Genomic DNA, 17393 nt, shown 5'->3' on the forward strand with positions numbered 1-17393 from the left:
GCAACAGGGAAAAAGGGAGGAGAATAAGGATAGCCCGGGAAAAAGAAACCGGAAGTAAATCACATCTTCCAAGTTGATTGGAAGATGTGAACCATGACCCCAAAATAAGGGGGGGGGGAAATGCTTAGAATGTATATGCGTAATGGAAGAGAAGCCAGACCTAAGCATTTCCACCATGCTGTACTGACGTCTCTGTAACCTTAATAAATGCTTTTAGGAAAAAATATGCCTGAAAGTCCTTTTAAGTGTTTCGTTAATCAGACACATGACAACTTGATCTCCTGCTTTGTTTGGGAAATCAAACCACTTCTCTTAATCTGTAACAATTTTCCTCATCCATAGCGGTTGCAACATTATATTTTTGGAGGTCATGACAAACAAACAAAAATAAAAAATAAAATAAATAAAATAAAATAAAACAATAAAATAATAAAATACAATAAAACAAAAACCATTGAGGCAGAAATATTAGCATTAAATAAAAGCATGGCCTAATTGTTGGAAAAGGTCCAGTGCAAATATATGAAAAGCAAGCAAGCATATTGCAAACTTCATTTCAAGGGAAGAGAAATAACAGCCTAATGCAATTTCAGATTTTTTTCCCCAAAAAGTTTCTAAGAAAGAGATGGACTGAATTCATGCTGCCTAAACTGCATTGCTGAAAGGAACCTGAGTAAAATTGTGCTAAATTGCTTAAAGATGCTTGAGAACATTTTAGTGGATTGCATAAAATTACATTTACAGTCTCCCTCCTTCTCTCCGCAGTTTTTGTTCTGCAATAACAGGAAAAAGGTCCCTTCCCCACTTAATATATTGCGAAATTAAAATAAAATTAATATTGATACTCCACAATAATAAAAGTATCCATGCTCCTTTTTTTTTTGCTAGTGATACATTCTCTTTGTGATTGAACACAATCACAAAGAGAATGTATCGCTAGCAAAAAAAATATAACAATAAATGCCTCCCATACAGAAAAACCAAGAAGTGTGAACAAAGTATCGACTGAAATATTTTCACACAGGAAAGTTATTTTATTTCTAAGATAATTTATTCTGAGAAACATGTAGTTGACATTGTAAAGCCACCGTTTTTTCTCACTAATTATCAATGATTTATATTGCTTTCGTACAAGATCCTTTTCAGACCTGCAACACTTTTTTTTTAAAAAGAAACCACTTCCTTTAAGAAATGTGAAAATATGCCTTGTACATTTTAGATGTATTAAGCTAGAAAAGAGCACAAACAACAATACATTAAGGAGAAACTGTTTTTAGAAACTTAGGTAACAATGATATCTTATGACACGGTTTTTCAACCAGTGGTATGGGTACCACCTGTGGTACATTGGCACCTGGCAGGTGGTACGCGACCATCCTAGAAAAGTGGTAGCGGGGGAGGGGAATGAGCTAAACCGTTGGCAGCACCACAAAAGCCTGAGCGAGAGATGGCTGGAGCTGCAGGGCTGTCAGGGCTCAGCGGAAGCGCCAGGATCAGTGCTGCTTTCCAGCTGATCGGCCCTTTTTGGGGCTGTCAGGGCTCAGTGGAAGTGCCAGGATCAATGCCAGGCTCCATCTGGAGCTTGGCGCTGATCCTGGTGCTTCTGCTGAGCCCTAAAGAAGCACCAATCAGCTGGAAAGCAGCACTGATCCTCATGCTTCTGCTGAGCCGAGAAGCACCACCAATCAGCTGGAATGTTGCAGCATCTCCAGGGTCTTGTGATTTACATTCAGATGCTTGGCAACTGATTCATATTTCCGACGGTCACAGGGTCCCAGAGTCATGTGAAGTAACCAAAACCTGCTGCAACCACCCAGCAGACGGGGGGAAGGGGCGTTGTCTTACCTGAACGCCTTTTCTCAGTACGGAGATGGAGACTCCACCCACGGGTGTGGAGTCTCCATCTCCTGTACTGGAGAAGGGGCGTTGTCTTACCTGAACGCCTTTTCTCAGTACTGAGATGGAGACTCCACACCCGTGGGTGGAGTCTCCATCTCCTGTACTGGAGAATAAAAACCAAACACCCCCCACCCCACCCCCACTGCCAATCCTCAACAGAAATGCTCACAACAATGAAAACCTCGGACAGGAGGAAGAGCGCCGCCGGGTGGGCAGGCAGATGTCTTGCTCGGCTGTGGCTTGGGGGGCACTTTTTTCAGCACCATTGTAACTTCTAAGAGTCACTAAGTGAACTGTTGTAAGTCGAGGACCACCTGTACTTTATCACTTTTTTCATATATTTTTTTTTTTGGTCATCAAGTTTTTGACACCTTGCTAGGCGACTGGTGGTACTCGGATGTTGCCATATCCTAAAAGTGGTACAATGGGTGAAAAGGTTGAAAAGCCCTGTCTTAAGACACCATTCTGAAAGCAAGGTATTCCTTGTACGAATAAAAGATTCCTATCTTCCTTGTAAAATGCTTCCAACACCAGTTACATTGGCAATATTTATAATATCGTCTTTCCTTACTGGCTTTTTATTCCTCCCTGAAAATACAAAGAGATATACTAAAACAGCGGTAGTGGTAGCGATGGGCTGCAACAGAAAAGGAAAATCAGCAAAGATAACTTTTCTAGGAATCTGGATAGAGCTAGGAAGGAGGAAGAGAAAAAAAGCTAAGAACGGGACATATTTATTACTTGAATGGGAAATTAACAGGAATTAACAGGACTCTAAAGCACACTGGGAACTGAAAAACATCCTTTAAAAAAATCACAAGTTTTGGATTGTTGCCAAGAAAATTAAATGGATGGTTCCAATATGGGAGGCATAAGAGACTGGCAGATGAAGCAACACAAAGAAAAAAACTTCACATTGTCAAAGGCGTTGATTTAGCAATCTGGGTAGTCACTGTTATCCAGTTGTGAAATAGAACCTTTATACCTGAAAATATTTCTACAATTCTCTTAAATCTCCATTTCATTTGTAAATTGCCTAAACCTCGTGTCTGAGGGTGGAGCAAGGAAGTGTGGAAAGAGTTTCTCCAAAATGTGTTTTCATTTATTTACTGCCAAAATATATTAGTCATCTCAAAGCTGCAAGGCAAAGAGTGATGAACAAAAATTAGCTAAAAATACATACAGAAACATCAACAATAAATTAAAGCAATAATTTGACAGCTGTTAACCAGAAATAAGAGGGTGATTAAGAGGCCATATTGCAGAAAATTAAAAATAAAAGGCTCAAGGCAAGAAAAAAAATCTTTGCCTGGCCTCTAAAAGGCAAAACAAAGGCAACATGAGATCAACATCTCTGGGAAAAATACTGTAAACTTGATAAGAAATGACTGAAAATTCCTATCTCCATACAGTCACTTGGTGCCCCTCAGCACATAGGGAGATTTGGAATAAGGACTTTAAAGATTCTAAAGCTCAAATAGAAATATATGGGAGAAGAGACATTCCTTCCAANACATCTCAAAAATTAATGTCATGTTAGCATCCAATACATGGTATAAGGAAATCAAGGCTACTGATACAACACCTGAAAAAATGACCCTACTGACTTTATCAGATCCTGAATCGTTTAATACTGAACATAACTCTGTCACATATTATACAGCCAAAGGGGATCCTCGGATACTTATGGACTTGTAATCACTTGCCTCGGAAGAGGTAAGTGGCAGCAAGGAATAGGTTAGAGGCTTGCCTTTAAAAACTAAAACAGAGGAGATGTTGCAATATTCTATACAATGTATCAATGCTTATTGCTAAGTACTTTCTCAAACAAAAGCTAGCCTACGTGACCAACAGCTAGGTCACGTATGCCTAAGATGACTTCCTCATTTCCTAAAGGGCACAAAAAAGACCGTATATGGTAGTAAGGAAATGTTCCCCTCCTCCTGAGATGTAACCACTCCCATACCTGATGTAACCACTCCCATACCTGCTATACTGGAATAAAAGTAGGTGCGTAGGAACTCAAGGGGCCTTTTCGCTCCTGCTTCTACACACCTCACCAAAGAAAGATGTTGTCCGTGTCTTCTTAAGCCGCGTGCGAGGCCCGATAGTCAGCCTGACTATCGTACATCACCGGTTCCACAAATCACCCTGGAAAGGGCCAAACGTATCACAATCACAGTGGCCTCCTTGAAGTTTTTGTCACCTCATGCCCAGGTATACAACTGCTTCCTTCATATAGAAAAAAATTACTATCAATGAGCAGTAAAAGTGTACTTACCACAATGATTTTTGAACCAGATAGGATTTAAATTGATGGGTGGGCTGATATTAAGGATATGGCCGATCTTACTCTTTCTCAAATAAGGAAGGCACAGTTTAGATCTGAGGATATAAACAGAGACAACAAAGTATTTGGATCTCTAGTCAGATTTTACCTTTCTACCACTGCTACTACTCTTGTTCCAGGTTGGAGAAGGATGAGTTTAAATTATGCATCCTGTTTTTTTAAATAAATAAATAAAAATACGCAGATTCATGATACAGTAACTGTTATAGTTTAGCAATTAAGAAATAACCGTAAAAATAATTGTTTTAGTTCTTTCTAGGCACGAAAGTAAATAAATACAAACATTTGAGAGCAGAATGAAAACAAGGGAGCATCATTATCCATTTGTGACGTCTGAAAAGCAGTACAGCTTCTCACTTCCTTCTTTCCAAAACGTCCGTTGGAATCCATGTGTAAGCAGAATCAAAGAACACCAATAACAACTTAAGAGATCTCTCTCCCACGTAAGGAAGGTTCAATATTGCACGTATGTGGGATGTTATTTTAAGTAATTTTCTTTCTGTCCTTTCACAATAAAAATGTTGCCAACATATTTGGCATGGGTCTAATATTTGAGTTTGAGTTTGAGTTTTATTGTATTTATATCCCGCCCTTCTCCTTGCGGACTCAGGGCGGCTAACAGCCTAATAAAACAGATACAAAAATACCAAAGTAACTATAGTTAAAAACATAATTAAAAAAGATATTAATTGGCCTATATTAATTTAAAATATTTTAAAACCCAGCTAAAAATTTCCCCTAGGCCAGTCCTGCTAGTTGAAACAGCCATGTCTTAAGGGCGCGGCGGAAGGAAGGGAGATCAGGGATCACCCTGATCTCTGGGGGTAGTTCATTCCATAGGGTGGGAGCTCCCACCGAGAAGGCCCTCCCCCTGGGGGTTGCCAGCCGGCACTGTCTGGCTGACGGCACCCTGAGGAGACCCACTCTGTGGGAGCGTACTGGCCGATGGGAGGTAATCTGAGGCAGAAGGCGGTCTCGAAGATATCCAGGTCCGATGCCATGGAGCGCTTTGAAGGTGATAATCAGCACCTTGAAGCGCACCCGGAAAGCCACCGGCAGCCAGTGCAGCTCGCGCACTGATTTGCCCTAATATTCTCTGTCCATAATTGCATGAGTGCAGACTTGTGTCAACGCTGCAAATACTGTATATTCTTGCTTTGACAATATGCAGAACTGTCTGGTATTTTTATAGTTAAACCAGGCAACAGGGAAAAAGGGAGGAGAATAAGGATAGCCCGGGAAAAAGAAACCGGAAGTAAATCACATCTTCCAAGTTGGTTAGAAGATGTGAACCATGACCCCAAAATAAGGGGGGGGGGAATGCTTAGAATGTATATGTGTAACGGAAGAGAAGCCAGACCTAAGCATTTCCACCATGCTGTACTGACGTCTCTGTAACCTTAATAAATGCTTTTAGGAAAAAATATGCCTGAAAGTCCTTTTAAGTGTTTCGTTAATCAGACACATGACAACTTGATCTCCTGCTTCGTTTGGGAAATCAAACCACTTCTCTTAATCTGTAACAATTTTCCTCATCCATAGCGGTTGCAACATTATATTTTTGGAGGTCATGACAAACAAACAAAAATAAAAAATAAAATAAATAAAATAAAATAAAATAATAAAATAATAAAATACAATAAAACAAAAACCATTGAGGCAGAAATATTAGCATTAAATAAAAGCATGGCCTAATTGTTGGAAAAGGTCCAGTGCAAATATATGAAAAGCAAGCAAGCATATTGCAAACTTCATTTCAAGGGAAGAGAAATAACAGCCTAATGCAATTTCAGATTTTTTCCCCAAAAAAGTTTCTAAGAAAGAGATGGACTGAATTCATGCTGCCTAAACTGCATTGCTGAAAGGAACCTGAGTAAAATTGTGCTAAATTGCTTAAAGATGCTTGAGAACATTTTAGTGGATTGCATAAAATTACATTTACAGTCTCCCTCCTTCTCTCCGCAGTTTTTGTTCTGCAATAACAGGAAAAAGGTCCCTTCCCCACTTAATATATTGCAAAATTAAAATAAAATTAATATTGATACTCCACAATAATAAAAGTATCCATGCTCCTTTTTTTTTGTGCTAGTGATACATTCTCTTTGTGATTGAACACAATCACAAAGAGAATGTATCGCTAGCAAAAAAAATATAACAATAAATGCCTCCCATACAGAAAAACCAAGAAGTGTGAACAAAGTATCGACTGAAATATTTTCACACAGGAAAGTTATTTTATTTCTAAGATAATTTATTCTGAGAAACATGTAGTTGACATTGTAAAGCCACCGTTTTTTCTCACTAATTATCAATGATTTATATTGCTTTCGTACAAGATCCTTTTCAGACCTGCAACACTTTTTTTTTAAAAAAGAAACCACTTCCTTTAAGAAATGTGAAAATATGCCTTGTACATTTTAGATGTATTAAGCTAGAAAAGAGCACAAACAACAATACATTAAGGAGAAACTGTTTTTAGAAACTTAGGTAACAATGATATCTTATGACACGGTTTTTCAACCAGTGGTATGGGTACCACTTGTGATACATTGGCACCTGGCAGGTGGTACGCGACCATCCTAGAAAAGTGGTAGCGGGGGAGGGGAATGAGCTAAACCGTTGGCAGCACCACAAAAGCCTGAGCGAGAGATGGCTGGAGCTGCAGGGCTGTCAGGGCTCAGCGGAAGCGCCAGGATCAGTGCTGCTTTCCAGCTGATCGGCCCTTTTTGGGGCTGTCAGGGCTCAGTGGAAGTGCCAGGATCAATGCCAGGCTCCATCTGGAGCTTGGCACTGATCCTGGTGCTTCTGCTGAGCCCTGAAGAAGGACCAATCAGCTGGAAAGCAGCACTGATCCTCATGCTTCTGCTGAGCCGAGAAGAAGCACCAATCAGCTGGAATGTTGCAGCATCTCCAGGGTCTTGTGATTTACATTCAGATGCTTGGCAACTGATTCATATTTCCGACGGTCACAGTGTCCCAGAGTCATGTGAAGTAACCAAAACCTGCTGCAACCACCCAGCAGACGGGGGGAAGGGGCGTTGTCTTACCTGAACGCCTTTTCTCAGTACGGAGATGGAGACTCCACCCACGGGTGTGGAGTCTCCATCTCCTGTACTGGAGAAGGGGCGTTGTCTTACCTGAACGCCTTTTCTCAGTACGGAGATGGAGACTCCACACCCGTGGGTGGAGTCTCCATCTCCTGTACTGGAGAATAAAAACCAAACACCCCCCACCCCACCCCCACTGCCAATCCTCAACAGAAATGCTCACAACAATGAAAACCTCGGACAGGAGGAAGAGCGCCGCCGGGTGGGCAGGCAGATGTCTTGCTCGGCTGTGGCTTGGGGGGCACTTTTTTCAGCGCCATTGTAACTTCTAAGAGTCACTAAGTGAACTGTTGTAAGTCGAGGACCACCTGTACTTTATCACTTTTTTCATATATTTTTTTTTTTGGTCATCAAGTTTTTGACACCTTGCTAGGCGACTGGTGGTACTCGGATGTTGCCATATCCTAAAAGTGGTACAATGGGTGAAAAGGTTGAAAAGCCCTGTCTTAAGACACCATTCTGAAAGCAAGGTATTCCTTGTACGAATAAAAGATTCCTATCTTCCTTGTAAAATGCTTCCAACACCAGTTACATTGGCAATATTTATAATATCGTCTTTCCTTACTGGCTTTTTATTCCTCCCTGAAAATACAAAGAGATACACTAAAACAGCGGTAGTGGTAGCAATGGGCTGCAACAGAAAAGGAAAATCAGCAAAGATAACTTTTCTAGGAATCTGGATAGAGCTAGGAAGGAGGAAGAGAAAAAAGCTAAGAACGGGACATATTTATTACTTGAATGGGAAATTAACAGGAATTAACAGGACTCTAAAGCACACTGGGAACTGAAAAACATCCTTTAAAAAAATCACAAGTTTTGGATTGTTGCCAAGAAAATTAAATGGATGGTTCCAATATGGAAGGCATAAGAGATTGGCAGATGAAGCAACACAAAGAAAAAAACTTCACATTGTCAAAGGCGTTGATTTAGCAATCTGGGTAGTCACTGTTATTCAGTTGTGAAATAGAACCTTTATACCTGAAAATATTTCTACAATTCTCTTAAATCTCCATTTCATTTGTAAATTGCCTAAACCTCGTGTCTGAGGGTGGAGCAAGGAAGTGTGGAAAGAGTTTCTCCAAAATGTGTTTTCATTTATTTACTGCCAAAATATATTAGTCATCTCAAAGCTGCAAGGCAAAGAGTGATGAACAAAAATTAGCTAAAAATACATACAGAAACATCAACAATAAATTAAAGCAATAATTTGACAGCTGTTAACCAGAAATAAGAGGGTGATTAAGAGGCCATATTGCAGAAAATTAAAAATAAAAGGCTCAAGGCAAGAAAAAAAATCTTTGCCTGACCTCTAAAAGGCAAAACAAAGGCAACATGAGATCAACATCTCTGGGAAAAATACTGTAAACTTGATAAGAAATGACTGAAAATTCCTATCTCCATACAGTCACTTGGTGCCCCTCAGCACATAGGGAGATTTGGAATAAGGACTTTAAAGATTCTAAAGCTCAAATAGAAATATATGGGAGAAGAGACATTCCTTCCAATTTCAAAGCCTCATTTAACAATTGCAATTGGGGCTGGCAATTCTGTGTCAAAGCAATGCGGTCATTAAGTGAAGCATCACCTGACATGTGAGTTCCATTGTGGTCAATAAGTGAATCACCACAGGTCATTATGCCTAATGTCACATAACTTATGACTTCCAGCTAGCTTCCCCATTGTCTTTGCTGCTTGGAAGATGATTTTGAAGGTCACAAATGGCTACTTCGGGACTGTGGGATACATATAGTCCTCGACTTACGACCAGGGGAATCTCTTATGATGGCCACAAGGGAGTGCTCAATGTTAGTAAGAGCCGTCTCCAGATGACAGGTCTTTTTTAGCCCACAATTTATGTTGCTAAGTAAGACAGTTGTTAAGTGAATTTTGCCCCGTTTTACGACTTTTCTTCCTATAGTTGATAAGTGAATCACTGCGGTTGTTCAGTCAGTAACGTGGCTGTTATAAGTGAATCCAGCTTCCCTATTGACTTTGCTGGTCAGGAAGTCACAAAAGCTGATAGCATGACTCCAGAACAGTGCAACCATCATAAATATGAGTCAGTTGCTAAGTGTCTGAGTTTTGAGCACATGATCATGGGGATGATGCAGTGAAAACCAGTCATCTGGTAAGTCACTTTTTTAATGCGCTGTAACTTTGAATGGTCATTAAAGGAACTGTTGTTAAGTCAAGGACTACCTGTACTGTGACTGTTTTAAGTATGCTCCTGTTATCAAGAATCTTAATCGCAATCACAGTTATTAAGAGCCCAAATTGCAATCACACAAGTGCAGGTATGCTGCAAATGTGGTAAATTGGAAGACTAAATCTACTTTTTCAGTGCCATTGTAAGTTTGACCACTTGCTCAACGAGGCTGTTATTTACTAGTTTTCTATATTCTTTTTGTCATGCCCCAGCATATGATTTGTGTGTGTTTGTGTGGGTGTATGTGTGTGTCCCAGAACAAGTGCCCGCTGGGAAGCCAGATTCCATTTCCTTTAGCATTTGGAGGGAAACAGAAATACAAGAATTCAGCCTAATCTGTGGCATAGGCTCATCTGAGGACAAAAACCACATTCCAAACACACAGCATTCCTGGTGAGATTTAGATTTATCTATATTTGTTGATTGTTATGTCCACCAGTAGCTCAATACTACTTATTTTGTATTTGGATTTTTATTATATATGTATTTCTACTTTTTCCCCAGTTTCACCCAACTTGTTCCTTTAATAAAGCATTCAGATCTACAAACACAGTCTGTTTTATTGGAGGATAGGTGGGTTTAGCTGCATGTCAAGCTGCACACACAGTAACGTGTAGTAAGGACAGAACAGTCTTCCTAGCCCTTCCTAGTTTCTATCATCTCAACAGTTTCTCAATCCATTCATTTAATTCAGGTTCTTTCTAACCAAAAATTGAAACAGTCTCTAAAGAGCAACTGAATCAACCAGAAACACGTTTCATTTGTAATGTGTCTCATTTAGATGCAGGGGATTAAATTGGGTACATAGATCTCAATATTTCAAAAGATGCATTATCCACAATCACTTACGTAAGGTAAGTTCCTCTTGTGTTAGCACTCATCATAAGGTCCACTTTTTTCGTAGGTGTCTCCAGCGTTCCAGTTAAAGAAATAGCACTTGCATTGTTCACAAGAACATCAATTCCTAGTTTTAAAAACAAATCAAGTTAATATCTGAGAACTCATCTTTCAATCTAACAATTTGTCTGTTAGGCATTTATCGTTTAAATAGCTTTTAATAAATGCATACATTTAGTATATATTTCAGGACTGGACACAAGGCATTACCTCCAAATTTCTGAACAGCCAGCACTACTGCATCCGCAATTTGATCTTCTTCCCTTACATTAACAATACATGGTAAAGCCTTTCCTCCAGCTGCTTCAACTGATAAGAAAATCAATATAGTCAGTCAAATTTAAAAAAAAAAAGAATCAACCAGCTGTAAAAAATGTAAATTTAATTGCATTTTGAAAGAAAGTCTTCAAACTCTCCAGAGTTTTAATGTTACACCCCAAATTTGAAAACAAAGAAAACACAACTCTGAGATTACAGAATTCTTAGAAATTCAATTGCCATAAATCATGATTTCCCTTTACTTCCTCCTCTTTAGGTTATCCACAGTTTAATGCAAGTCCCAAATATTAAACAGTAGTTAGCTGTATATACAACTACATGAAACAAGTCAAGTCCATGAACTACAACCTATGTATATTTATATGTATCATTATGCTTTTCTCTTGTGAAATTGATTGCTATATTGATGTTTCCCTGTTTGAAATTATTTGTTAATCTACCCAGAGAACTCTGGTTCTTTAGAAAATTAAAAATATAATCTATATAAATAAAAATGTAAATGTTCGTTTGTTCAAAATCTTAAATCTCCGAAAGTTCTTCACCGATTGCTTTGAAATTTTGACACAATGTTGCATTTGAATACATGCGTGTTTTTATATACCTATATTATATAGATGTCACACCTGTGACAGGTAAAAACATGCTTTTTTGAAAAACAGCGCCATCTGTTGGACGTAAAAGCAACACACACTTTTACCAGACTGAGCCACAGCAACGCGTGGCTGGGTACAGCTAGTAAAATAATAAAATAAAACCAAGATGAAAGGTGGGAGGTGATAGAAGAAGGGAGTAACCTCCAATCTATTTACAGATTCATTGGATGAAATAGGAATTTTCAAGACCAAAGCTCTGCTTGTGGGCCTCGATGTGTTAAAGTCCAGTGAAGGTATACAATTATCAAATTTTCAAATTAATACCTATTTTTTGTCACTGATGAAAGCAGTTATAGGTTTCTCAGAATTGGCACCAATCTGAATAGAGAATAGGGTCTCTGCTTTACAATAAAGTAGCTTAAAAATGAAAATAGTTATACTTTCCTGAGACTAAATAGTTAAAAACTTAGGCAAGAGTTTAAACATCAAAACTCCTTACTCCATCTGTACCGCAAACAGTTCAGAGATTTCATTCACCCCAGATGTAACTCAACACAATATTGCTTGAGAAATGCATTTCCAATTTTGTGTTTGGCCTATAGGACTAATCCTTTGTTTTTCTTGTTAGATCGATTAAAGGATTTGTGTGTGTGTGTGTGTGTGTGTGTGTGTAAATTCCTGGCCTTGGAAATCTGAACAATGATCCACTTATTGATGAACATCAGTTTGCTTTCTTCCAGACAACACATAATCTCAAGATGGTCCTGTTGCTGCTCAGTGACCTTGTTTTGTGTTTAGTTTCTTAGCTTATCTTAAAACCTTCTATCTTTGATAACTGCTTCCTTTGTTTGTAAAGCATGAACTCCTTATCTTTTTTGCTCATAAATATTTGTGATCCCTGGTTTCTTGTGGTTTGGCTTATGTTTGCTTTCTCTGATCCCTTTAGCCCATTTTGATTCGGATTTGGAATGTGGAAATGTTGGTTTCTCATATTTCTTGTAGTTGGCAGCCCTTGGACCTGACAGAGGAGGTACATAAGTTTTGTGACCTGCTAAACCAGGCTCCTACTTTGAGCAACTCCTTATTTTGCTTGACAGCAACATAATTCTTTCCAGATTCCACTTCTATGCTACACTTAGGCTTCTAATTCTGTTTAGACTTTATCAAGTGTATGCACACTAGGTTATCTTGCATCCAGCTAAAGGGATCTTTAATTAGCATTTTTATTCAGAATCTCTACTCATTCTTTATTCTGTAAAAAAAGTGCCCTTCTCACCACTATGGATGGTATGCGTCTTCCTCAATCTCAAATCCTCTACCAGGGACCAGGGAATTTGAGAGTTTTGTGTAGTATCTTAGCTGTTCCTAGCACTGCGCTCTTCTGGACAGAGATCTCTAGTGTTCTTCTTGGGATCTGTTGGAGTCACTTTCACAGCTTAGAAGTCACAGGCCTAAGTGTTCCTACCATCACTGGAACCACTTTGGCCTTGACTTTCCATGCCCTCTCAAAGTTTTCCTTCAGGTCCTGGTAGTTCTCCGGCTTCTCATGCTCCTTTCTAATGCTACTGTCATTTGGCGATACAACATCTGTCACTACCACAGTCGTCTGGTTCTTGTTATCCTTTCTCCCACAGTGTGTATGTTGTTTGTGTGTTGTGTGTGCATATATAGAGAGCATTGTCAAGTGACAGATATATGAATGAATAACAAGGATGAGAAGGGGGGTGTACGTCAAAAAACTATGTTCATCAGAAAAGGAATCACTTTTCCTTTGCATATTCAAAGTTAATAAACATGATTACTTTAAATTTAATCACAAGCTTAGTTATAACTCATGATGATATGGCCAAACCGTGAAAAGTTGTAATCTGCAGTTATGTATAGGGGATCTTTTCTAGATATTGTGTAAGCATCCCTTTGTGACTTATTTGGGGTTTATTATTCCTAGTCCTGCCTGATTGAGTTGTTGCAATGTGCATTGTATGCATGCCTTTTGTCTATAACTACTTGGGACAAAGAAACTTCAGTATCCTATACCTAGCATAAATCCTTACTGTACATTTTGCTATGTTGTTAATACAGTTTTAACAAAGTGACCTGTATTGTTTGTATGCTTATCTTGTTAAATGTATCGATATTCATCAAATGTATTTAGCCTTTGCACCTATTGCCTAAAGTTATGTTAGCAGGAAAAAAAAATTAAATTCCAATAGAGATAATCTCAAGGTCATCTTTTGGTCATCCAAAGGCTTACACCTGTGAACTCCCCAGTGCAACACCTTAAGCATAAATCCACACTTTGTACTTTGTTGTAGATCAATAAAACTTATTGCACAATTACAATTTAAGAATAGTTTAGGCAGGGAGAATAGAGGAGAATAGAGCGGAGGGAAGAATGGCTTTGAGTTATACCACAGCATTCAACTCTGGGTTGATTTAAGCCAATGTTTCTCAACCTTGACAATTTTAAGGCATGTGGACTTCAACTCCCAGAATTCCACAGCCAGCATTGCTGGCTGTGGAATTCTGGGAGTTGAAGTCCACATGCCTTAAAATTGTCAAGGTTGAGAAACACTGATTTTAAGCAGAAGAGTGTAAACTTGAAAATGCCCCTTGAGGAAGCAACAGAATTGAAACAAATTAGCCATGTCTGTCTATCTGTCAATTCAGTTGAAAGATCAAGTTCCCAAATGATTTGGAGATTATAGTAAATAGATCGCCCATGTCTCTTTCTCAAGGCTTACTTTCTTCTGCAGCAGTATAGATTGTTCCTGGGAGTGTGCGGTGTGGTACTCCCGTTTTAGCAGCTATAACAACATTTGCCCCATCCTTTGCTGCTTTCAAGGCAATCACTTTTCCAATGCCACGGCTTGCACCAGTTATAAAGAGAGTGCAACCAGCCAACTTCCTAAAAAAACAAAAGAAAGAAAAATAGAAAATCAGAAATGAAAGAAGGATGTACCCATGCACGCAGAAAAAAAAAATCATTTAAACATTAGAAAAATAGAGAATCTTAAATCTCAGTTGCTTCAAGTTGGTACATGTCTGAAAATTTAAATTTCGCAACTAGATTCAAATCCAGTAACTGGGAATATTGTACTGCATGTCTGAGAACTTCACGTAGGCGTCGGGAAGGGCATCCGGCCAGTAAATGCATTTATTGCATGAATTGGGTAAATATGCATATTTTCTTGGATTTTTGGCATTAACTACATGGCAAAGAAAACTGATGGCGTAATTTCCAGCAATATTTTCAGGACAATGTATTAATTTCACCCCAGGAACATCACCAATTCAAACTCATCCCAATAGATTTAATCTTGTCATTGGACCACCTAATTCAGCTCTGTCTACTTTGACTGACATGTGTTCTCCTAGTTTTTTTACATAGGGCTTTTCCCAATCTTACTTAGCAATATTAAAAATTGAATCTGAGACCTTTTGCATGCAAAATATATGGTCGACTTCTTAGACATAAGGAGATCTTGGCTTCAATCCTAAACCCAAGAAATCATAGGAATTGTTTGGGGCCTTAGAAACAGTATCAAAAATAATGAGCATGAGTGTACATATGCACTGCTAGAGGCCAAATGTCAAAAAGATCTAGGATTGAAAATTAATCTTCCTATGAATCTGCTTCTCATTTGCACTTACACACAGCATCTTCTATTTTCACCAAATGTCAAACTATTCTTCATTTCTGCTCCTCCCACCCCAAATGCACAGGTAGCTCACATATAACTGTTTTAGGAGAGAGAAAAACACTCAAACTTTCTTCTGATTAAGGTAACTAGGGTGCTTGAAACCTTCTGGACAGGCAGATATCAGGCAGATGTTAGGCCTGTGCTCTCTTCAAACCTTACACTTCATTTATTCAAAAACATTCTTCCTTTAAGTCTTGAGCTCCTTTAATTTTCTCCTAGAGCCAGCTTTATAGTATGGATGGTAATATCATTTTACTCCTTAAAAAAGTAAAGACTATCCCAGTGCTATCAGGATCAATTTAACATACTGCAAGTTAAAATATAGTTTACTATAAAATCATAAAGAATAACTATGTGGTCACTAAATGCCGGCACCAACTTGACACCATGAGACTTGGTGGTGCAGTGGTTAGAATGCAGTGTTGCAAGCTAATTCTGCCCACAGCCAGGAGTTCGATCCTGACAGGCTCAAGGTTGACTTAGCCTTCCATCCTTCCGAGGTCGATGAAATGAGGACCCAGATTGTTGGGGGCAATATGTTGACTCTGTAAAGTGTTTAGAGAGGGTTGTAAAGCACTATGAAGCGGTATATAAGTCTAAGTGATATTCCTATTGCTATGTGTTGAAGAGGAAAGCTCAAAGAAACCATTATTAAGAGCAACCCTAACTCTGAGAATAAGTTCTTAAGAGTAACCTAACTCTATAACAGTGGTTCTCAACCTTTTTAATGCCGTGACCCCCAACCGGTCGTAAGTCGAGGACTAAACCAGTCGTAAGTCGAGGACTAAACCGGTCGTAAGTCGAGGACTAAACCGGTTGTAAGTTGAGAACTAAACCGGTCGTAAGTCGAGGACTACCCAACCGGTCGTAAGTCAAGGACTTTCCCTGCCCGGGAGCGCCGCACATGCGCGGTTCCGCCCCCTGCGCCGGCTGAGGCGTAGCTGGCAAGTGGCAGAGACGGAGCAGGCCGACCACCAGCTGGCCCAGCTCAAGGGAGGTAAGGCACCCGCTGGAAAAGGGGGAAAAAATGGCGGACAGCCTTGCTTGGCAACCCCCGTGAAATGGTCGATCGACCCCAACCCATAGGTCGATCGACCCTCAACCCATAGGTTGAGAACCGCTGCTCTATAACTTTAACTAAAACTAAGTAGTCCCTATCAATGGAAGGAAGTGATGAGCATAAACTGAAACAGAACGTATGCACAAGACATTCACAGTGCTCAAAAGGAATGTAATCTCAGTGTGCTCCATTAACTCTCATAAACAAAAGATAAAATTATTGGAGGGCTATAAATAAGTTCTAGCCTGGGAACAATTTGTCAAAACTCCTGTACCTGCAGTTATGAATGCAAAGAAATGCATAACGTGACTGACTCCCTGAAACAGCATGTACGAACTACACATCTTTGAAAATACTGTAGCGACCATGTGTGCATTACACAGAAATTTTCCAGAATAACTATTTTTACCATACAACTTTTTTTTAAAAAAAAATAGGCTTATTTTTGATGTTCATAGATTTTTGAACAGTTTCTTTATTTAATAAGACTCGATTAGAGAAACGTTAACAAGACTTAATAAGTGATTTTATTTCAGTGCATTTGCAATAAAACTGCAATAAAATAAAACAAGATAAATAAGATTAAAAAATATTTCTTTTATAGTTTCATTTTGCTCAAGGCATCCAACCATGATTGATAATAAAGAGCAGTAGAGATTAATTACACTGACTTCTTTTATGTAAGGAGAAAGCATGTGGGATTTTGGATGACTGTCTACATACAATGTCATCTTCACTGTTTAAGTGAGAAAAATCTCGAAGCTGCCAAAAAAAGGAGAGACCTGCAACTATAAGATACTCTCCCTCACCACATCAAACCTTTACCCTCTGTCACCAATGAATAGGCATAAATAGGTTTTCATTAAAAATAGTAGATTAGAGCAACAGATTATCAATGAAAATAATGTAGGATTTGCTTCTACAATAAACCCCCCTTTCTTCACTGAAGTGGATTACTTATTTCAGCAGAACACAATCCATCCACAAAAGCATCTATCTTGGGGCCAATGATAAAACATATAAGAAAATAATTTAAATCTTGTTTAAATTATTATTATTAAATGTCCAAAGAAGTTGTTTGCCCGAGTTTTAATGAGTGGAACAATATCCCTAATGATCCAATACAAGGAAGGATTTCCCTTACTGAAACAACTGATAAAAGTGATGCATTATTAAAAACTTAGAAACAGTTTTCAAACTTTTTTTTAAAAAAAGTGGGAAATTAACTCTAAATGCTGACTAGTCTATGTGACTTCATAGAGAAGAATTTTAGAACTAGAGAGGGAGCTAATCCACCC

General features: G+C 38.8%; 1 protein-coding gene across 3 annotated transcripts in view; it reads right to left on the reverse strand.

Annotated features, from left to right (window-relative positions):
* The window catches only part of HSDL2 (hydroxysteroid dehydrogenase like 2), a 40740-nt gene that overhangs the window by 17559 nt on the left and 5788 nt on the right, over positions 1–17393 (reverse strand). For 2 of the 3 annotated variants that reach the window (XM_015819206.1, XM_015819205.1), the window contains exons 2-5: positions 14076–14239; positions 10670–10768; positions 10412–10526; positions 4181–4284 (exon numbers count right to left, since the gene is read on the reverse strand). In XM_015819206.1, the coding sequence (XP_015674692.1) occupies positions 4181–4284; positions 10412–10526; positions 10670–10768; positions 14076–14239 (482 nt within the window). The remainder of the gene's footprint in view (positions 1–4180; positions 4285–10411; positions 10527–10669; positions 10769–14075; positions 14240–17393) is intronic. The other variant, XM_015819207.1, reaches the window with a different exon arrangement.

The sequence above is a fragment of the Protobothrops mucrosquamatus genome, unplaced genomic scaffold (assembly GCF_001527695.2).
Source record: "Protobothrops mucrosquamatus isolate PMUCROS unplaced genomic scaffold, P.Mucros_1.0 scaffold874, whole genome shotgun sequence".
Taxonomy (NCBI): domain Eukaryota; kingdom Metazoa; phylum Chordata; class Lepidosauria; order Squamata; family Viperidae; genus Protobothrops; species Protobothrops mucrosquamatus.